At 47.8% G+C, this 7815-nt stretch overlaps 1 protein-coding gene across 4 annotated transcripts in view; it reads left to right on the top strand.

The window, feature by feature from the left end:
- TMEM40 (transmembrane protein 40) overlaps window positions 1–7815 on the top strand; it is a 33622-nt gene that overhangs the window by 861 nt on the left and 24946 nt on the right. For 2 of the 4 annotated variants that reach the window (XM_073901666.1, XM_073901665.1), the window contains exon 2: window positions 1221–1279. The exons of the other annotated variants lie outside the window; for them this stretch is intronic. In XM_073901666.1, the coding sequence (XP_073757767.1) occupies window positions 1255–1279 (25 nt within the window). In that variant the 5' untranslated portion in view covers window positions 1221–1254. The remainder of the gene's footprint in view (window positions 1–1220; window positions 1280–7815) is intronic. 4 annotated transcript variants of the gene reach the window in all.

Raw genomic sequence — 7815 nt, 5'->3', positions numbered from 1 at the left:
CCCCCCCCCCCCCCCCCCCAGCTCCGAGGGAGCATCCCAGCCCCTCTCCTCAGAGGCGGCCTTCAGGCCTCCAGCCAATCCGTTTTTTTGGTAAGGGGGACAAAAGATGATGGTCATGTGCTTATTATTTTATACTGCTTTGTTTAGAAACTGCCAGAAAAGTTGAGTCAGGCGTGCGTGTTAGGGGGAGTTGTGGTGAGGGACGTGTGCGGTGTTTGGTTTGGGGTCCAAACCAAGCAGATCTATAAATAATGGGACCTCTCCTGTCTCTGAAACCCGTGGAACTGGGGGCTAGTGTTGCCCTCTAAAACGCCTCTAAACCTGTGCTTTGAAATCCCCTCCAGGCCACCGTCCTAGAGCGCGCTCTCTCCCGCGCTGGCGGAGGTGTCCTCATTCTTTTTTTTTTCAATAACAACTTTATTGAGATATCATTCACATGCCATCAAATTCTCACTTTTAAAGTGTACAAGTCAGTGTCTTTTAGTATATTCACAGTCATGCAACCATCACCACTATCTAATTTAGAATTTAGAATTTTTATCATCCCCAAATAAACCCCGGACCCTTTAGCAGTCACCCCCCCATTTCCTCCTTCCCCTGGCAACCACTAATCTACGTTGTGGATTATCTCTATGGATTTGCTTATTCTGGATATTTTATATAAATGGAATCATATAATAGGTGCTCCTTCCTGACTGGCTTTTTTTTTTTTTTTTTTTCACTTAGCATCACGCTTTCAAGGTTTGTCCATGCTGTAGCATGTCACCAGCACTTCATCCCTCTTTCTGGCTGAATGGTGTTGTGTGATTGTATCACATTTTGTTTATCCGTTCATCAGTTGATGGACACTTGGGTTGTTTCCACTTTGTGGCTATTATGAATAAAGCTGACGTAGACATTCATGTGAGAGTTTTTATGTGGACATAAGTTTTCAGTTCTCCTGGATGTATACTTAGGAGTAGACTTGCAGGGTCATATGGTGAATCTATGTTTGACATTTAGAGAAATCACTAAGCGTTCCCCAAGGGGCTGTACCATTCTGCAATCCCACCAACTATACATGAAGGCTCCCAATTTTCCACATCCTTGTTAGCACTTGTCATTATCTGGATTTCTTATTGTAGCCATCCTAGAGGGTATGAAGTGGTATCTCATTGTGGGTTTGTTTCGTGTTCTTTTTAAAGTTTTAGTTATTTAAATAATCTCTACATCCAACATAGGGCTCAAACTCATGACCCCGAGATCAAGAGTCATATGCTCTTCCGACTGAGCCAGCCAGGTACCCCTCTTATTGTGCTTTTGATTTGCATTTCTCTTAATGAATAGATGTCGAGCATCATTCCAGGTGCTACTGACCATTTCTTCAGAGAAATGTCTATTCAAATCCTTTGACCATTTTAAAGTTAGGTTGTCATTTTATTGTTGAGTTGTAGGCATGCCTGTTTCTCCAGGAGAGGATTCTGAGGCTCTGAGAATGAATGTGGTGTGCAATGATCCCAGTCAGTGGAAGGTAGTGGTGGGAACTTAATCCAGGTTTGTCTGACATTCAAGACCCAGCAAGCTCCTTCTCTTGCACTGGACGCCTCCTTTCTGGTTTTCACTGTTGCCGAATTATATGTGTGTTGGAGGGAGATGGGGAGACAGGAGAAAAAGATGGAAAAGAGAGAGGAGACAAAGAAACTTAGGTGACAGAATGAGAAAGGAGGCTGGACTGGCTCTGGCTGTTTAAATAGGCACCCACCTTGGAGAATCTGAGCTGCGGAAAACCTTTTAAGAGCTTTTGGGTTCTTCCCATTAATCTTGATATGTTGTTGGGTTGGGGCTCCACAATTTTTACTGGGGGGCACACTCCCCCCTAGTTTTTCTTAGTTCTGAAATCTGAAACAAATCTGATTCAACCCTGAAACCCAAACAGGGAGCAGCATCCCTTAGTGTCTAACTGGCTCTGAAGATCTGGAGCAGTGGTTGCCACACTTTCTTTTTTCTTTTTTTGGGGGGGGGTGGTGCGGGCAGGGACAGAGGGAAAGGGAGAGAGAGAATCCCAAGCAGGCTCCACACCCAGCACAGAGCCTGACCGAGGGCTCAATCCTGTGACCCTGAGATCACCACCTGAGCCGAAATCAAGAGTCAGATGCCCAACCGACTGAGCCACCCAGGTGCCCCTGTCACACTTTTTGATTGCACAGGCTTCTCAAGAAAAATGCTTTAGGCACTCCTAACAGATGCATATTTACAGATTTAGAAATGATATACAAGTACTGTGATGATTAGCTAATGTCTAAAGGCCCCATATACACTCAGTGTGAATTTAATCTCCAAAATAGTGGATGGAAGTCCACATTCCAAGTAGTTTTCCTATTATTATTTCAGTAAGCAATACCGTGTGTATGAGATCCCATTCATTGTTGTTTTCAACATGGTAAGGTGGCTGATGAAGGCCTTGAGTGAGGAGCAGCCAAGGGTCTGTCCTGCACTTTTCCTGCTGCTCGCTTGCACTTTCTGGAGTAGAGTTATCTCCATCTGTGGTTTCTTTGCAGGGACTCTTTGAATCCACTTGTCTACTCTGTAGGGGCTGATTCAGTTAAAATGCATTGTTTGATCCTCAAATCCACCCAACCTGGCACCAGTGTACTGCAATATATTGCAGTACAATATATAGGCTGAATGTAGAGAAATGAAAGACAGGGTCACAGCAGACCTATTGTGGGGCTTCCCACTGGCCTTGGGAGCCCCACTTAGTAGGCATGACCTACTTCAGTATCTGACATGTAGCCAAGGGTGCCCATCAGGGTTGAACTATATACTGTTAGCTATTTTTAGTTGAAAGTTAAGTAGAAACAGATGGACTAACATGTCCCTCCTGTACTTTGGAGATTATAATTTGGGAGCCTGGTAGGTTCTGAGCTAAGGACATCTAACCCAACCTCTGCCACCCCTCATGGCAGGGTGCCCATGACCATCCAAAGCAGTTCTCTAAAGAATTTTAGAAAATTATTTTATATATTGAGCTGGCATCTGCTCTAGTGACACCCCAAGGTCCTGACCTCTGGAGCTCATAGCCCCACATGGTTCCTCTGCCCTGCAGGAAGCCCTGCAGATACCTGGGGACTGTGACCAAGTCTCTCCAAGCAGTGCTTATCCCTGGGATTAGTGCCCTGCTCCTCCAGCCACTTCTCTTGGCTTTGATCTTAATATCTCTGTTTGTCCAGATCTTATTCTGTTCAGAACCCAGGATTGAACCTAGGATGGGAGATGGTGAGATATGGGTCACCTTCTTCACTGTAGACTCTGTCCTTCTGTTAATATGACCTAAGGGTGTGTTAGCTTTGCTCTGTAGCTCTATCACCTTGTTGGCTCATATTGCACTTTAACAAACAATGGTTATGCACCTACTATGTGCTGGACACCAAGTTAGATGCTTGTGCTAACATTTACTTACCTTTCAGAGGGTCTTTTAAAACCCCTAGGTCTTTCTGTATGAATGGCCTCCAAGCTGGGTTCACCCATCCTCTTTCTGCACAGACTTGACTTTGTCCCTTTTTAACCTTCTAGGTTCAGCGTAGGTGCCACCCTGCACTGCTCAGAGGCAACCTCAGGCCCTGGCTGCTTTGTTGGGTGTGCTGTGGCCAAAGGGGTCATGTAGATTCATAATGGGTCCATCTGGCTTGTGGTCCCCTAGCTGGGCAGCGTGGGTTGTTATCCCGCCATTAAACTGCCTGGACGGACTTGGGACAAGATGGTGGAGGAGGTGGAAACTGAGGCATTTTCCTTCTTTCCCTCTGTGAGGTTCCCCTCATGCTTGACTTCAGACTCAGATTTGAGTTCATATCTAGACGCCTTGCTGTGTGACCCTGTGTGACCCTTTCCCTTTCTGGGCCTCAGTTTTGGTCTCCAGGTTACAACTCTGTGGAATTGTAACCAGGAGAGAGGGAGAGACCGCCAAACCTGGGGAGCTGGGGGTGGGGTGGGTGTGAGGTGAGCCCGGGACAGGAAGTGGGAGAATGTTGAAGAAGAAGGGATGTGAACAAGTAGTGTAAAGGAGAGAAGGAGATGCTAAAGAAACTTTGCTAGGCTGGCATTTCTCTAAGCTCTTAAATTCAGTACTTTATGACTTCTTTTTATGAAGCACTTTGTCTAAGCCAGTGGCTAGAATATAGTAGAGAGTAAGAAAAACATGATTCCTCTTCCCAGGGAGCTCAGAAGTAAGGTCTTTCTCATCTCAATCCTCACAGCAACCCTGCAAGACAATGACACTCATCCTCATTTTACAGACAAAGGAAATCGAGGCTCAGAGAGGTCAAGTGATTTACCCAACGTCACAGAGCTGGGAAGCAAAGTGATAAAGCACGTCTTGAGTGGGCTCTGTCATACCCCATTGCAGCAGTGACTTAATCAAGATACCTCTCAGTATAATGTCCTGGCAAATGACATGATAATTTTACAATGTACTTTCCTATCCACAACCCCATATGCACTCCAAAATGTGAATAATAAGAGTGACATTATTTTGTGTTGTAAATGAGAATAAGAACCTAGAAGGGGGAAGTGATGTGCCCGAGGGCCCAGGGTGGGTTGGAAGCAGGGCCAGGACTAGGCTCTTGGTCTCATGGCTGCTGGCTCAGTTTTCTCCCCACCCCGTACCTGCCCCGGGGATGCTGAGAGGATTTACCAGCCACACCTTGGGATTCCAAAACTGATGAAAAGACCATTTCTGTTCCATGCCCCTGGCTTCCGAGGGTCTGTTTCTGATTCCTTCCCTTCCCTAGCTGCCCTGATGGAGGGATAGAAGAACTCCGGATCTGGGAATTGGCACTGTCCAAAATGGGCAGCAATGGTGCCCAGGCCTGGACTCCAGGATAGAAAGGCTGACGTGGAGAATGTCAGGGATTGAAGCTGGTGGCATTTCCCAAAGCGGCGCCTAAGTACACTGAACCATATTCTGGGGGAAAGGACTATGCTCTTGCATGGTTTGGGGAAGGGTTGGGATAGGGTGAAAAAGCTTTCTCTCCTGCAGGCCTTTTCAGAGCCTTTAACACATAATCACACATTTTGGAGCTCCGAGATGGGAGCTATGGAAAGCAGTGTTGCACAAACTTCTTTGAACACAAAATCTCCTTTTTTCTTGGAGCATTTCAACAGCCTGCTGTTCCCCACAAGATACTATATGCATCTTATTATTAGAACAGGCTTTCTGGGCCTTCCTGCAGGTCACATCAACCCCGAGTCCCAAAGTTCTTTGCTGACTGGATGAATCAAGAAGACATTAACTGGAGGGGAGCGCTAATTCCCTAGAAAGTCAAAGCTGAAAGAACCTTATAGAGGGCAGCCCAGCTTCTACGTATGGAGTAACTGAAGCCCAGAGCAATCCAGCAATGTGTTTGGAGGGGCGACACCAGAGGCAGGCAGGGAGATGACTTTAACACTCTGGGAGGGGTTCTGGTGGTCTGAGTGGACCACACTCTGCCTAGCATGTGTTGCTTTTGTTAACAATGCACACTTCCTTGGGCCACAACCTAACCCTAACTTTGCTCCTAACACTAGCCCCCTGAGTGGAAACCTCCAAAGGAGAGAGTCCTGGGAATCTGCCCTGTCAACAGTTCTCCCAGGGAAATTGGATTATTAGCCAAACTGGGGAGACATTGAGGATGGGCAAGGAGAGGGGATACTCTCATTTATTAAGTGCCAGTATTCTGGGCTTGTTATGGGCACAATATCATTTAATCCCGACAACACTCTCGGGGACATATATATTAATACCCCATTTTATATATGGGAAACTGAGGCTGAGAGGAGCCAGGGATTACAACCAACTCCAAAGCCCTCAGTCCCCTTATCAGATCTCTTGGGAAGGAGGCAGTGGGAACAGAAAAGCCAGGCCCTCTTGAAGGGAAAATGGGACAAGCTTGGGCTTCGGCTGGCTGGGGCGGAAGGAGCCAGGGCATCCTTCCTATCTTTGGAGTTTGGGGGCCCAGGAGCATGGTGGAGTCAGAGAGGGAACCTGGTTTAAGAAGGAAGATGTTCAGCCTTTGCAGGGCTCCAGGCTGTGGCAGGCCCTGGGGTTAGAGACTGTGGCAGCCCGAATAATGGCCCCCAAAGAGGTCTGCATCCCAATCTCTGGAAAGTGACTAAGTAAGCTTTCATGGCAAAGGAGAATTAACATTGCAGATGGAAGTAAGGTTGCTCATCGGCTGACCTTAACACAGGGAGATGATCCTCAATGACCTGGGTGGGCTCAATGTCACAATGACGCAAGGGTCCTTAAAAGTGGAAGAGAGGGGCGTCTGGGTGGCTCAGTCGGTTAAGCGACTGCCTTCGGCTCAGGTCATGATCCTGGAGTCCCGGGATCGAGTCCCGCATCAGGCTCCCTGCTCAGCAGGGAGTCTGCTTCTCCCTCTGACCCTCCCCCCTCTCATGCTCTCTCTCTATCTCATTCTCTCTCTCAAATAAATAAATAAATAAATCTTTAAAAAAAAAATGTGGAAGAGGGATGGGGCACCCGGCTGGCTCAGTCAGTAGAGCATGCGACTCTTGATCATGGGGTGGTAAGTTCGAGCCCCACATTGGGTGTAAAGATTATTTTATTTTATTTTTTTAAAGATTTTATTTATTTATTTGACAGAGAGAGACACAGCAAGAGAGGGAACACAAGCAGGGGGAGTGGGAGAGGGAGAAGCAGGCTTCCTGCTGAGCAGGGAGCCCGATGCGGGGCTCGATCCCAGGACCCTGGGATCATGACCTGAGCCGAAGGCAGACGCTTAACGACTGAGCCACCCAGGTGCCCTAAAGATTAACAAAGGGGGAAAAAGGAGAAAAAAGGAGAAAGAGTGGAAGCGGGAGGCAGAAGAGGTCAGAATAGCGTAAGGTGAGGATTGACCTGACATTGCTGGCTTTGCAGAGGGAAAAAGGCACCACAAACCAAGGTCTGTGGGTGGCTTCTAGGAGCTGGACAAAGCAAGGAAATTAAGGGGACAGGGCAGGGGGTAGGGGGGCATTGGAGAGGTAGCTGCAGCAGCAGGGATAACAACAAGGAAATGGATTTTCCACCTAGAGCCTCCAGAAAGGAGCGCAGTCCTGCTGACCCCAGTGAGACCTGAGTTAGACGTCTCACCTACAGAGCTGTGAGAGGCTAAATATGCGTTGTGTCACAGGTCAGATTCCCAAGAGGAAGAGGCTGATGGTCTAACCTGGGTACAGGGCAATGACCGCTTGTCCTGGAGCTGTGTTGGCCAGGCCAGGGTACGTTTGAAATTAGGCTTTATGCCTGTTTGGGGGTGGCTTGGGAAGCCAAAGGAGATTCTGGAGGGCTTTGGTGTAGCCACCGGAAGAAGGGGCTTCCATCCCAGGTAGGCAGAAACAACAAGTATCCACCCTCAGTCAGCTCTGTTCTCTGCACAACTGCTCTTTTGCTTCTAATTCCGCCCAACCCCTTCACTGCCCTGGGCCTGTTTAACTTCGCTGGCTCTGCGTTTGTGGCTCACAGGCACAGGGCTACAGTCTACCTACAGGGAAAGGGCCATTCACCTGACATTCAAGGCCCAGGATGACTTTCCCCAATCTCATGGGCTTCCTACCCCTTCAACTGCCTGCCACCCACTTCCTCTAGTAAACCTTTATCCCATTCTGCCTTTTGCCACCTGTTGAAATCCACCTCAGTCCCGTCCTCCAACGTGGGGCAACAAGGAAGGATAAGCAGCTCCTGAATCAAGAGTCAGGGCTCTGGAGTCAGCCTTGCCCCTGAGTTGCCTTAATACAAGTTAAGTGCAAGTTAAGACCCATTTCTGGGTCTTAGTTTCCCCATCTATAAAACAGGACAAG

This window comes from Callorhinus ursinus, unplaced genomic scaffold, assembly GCF_003265705.2.
Source record: "Callorhinus ursinus isolate GAN/ISIS: 27379988/994484 unplaced genomic scaffold, GSC_fseal_2.0 scaffold15, whole genome shotgun sequence".
Lineage (NCBI taxonomy): Eukaryota > Metazoa > Chordata > Mammalia > Carnivora > Otariidae > Callorhinus > Callorhinus ursinus.
This window is presented reverse-complemented; position numbering and strand designations above follow the sequence as displayed.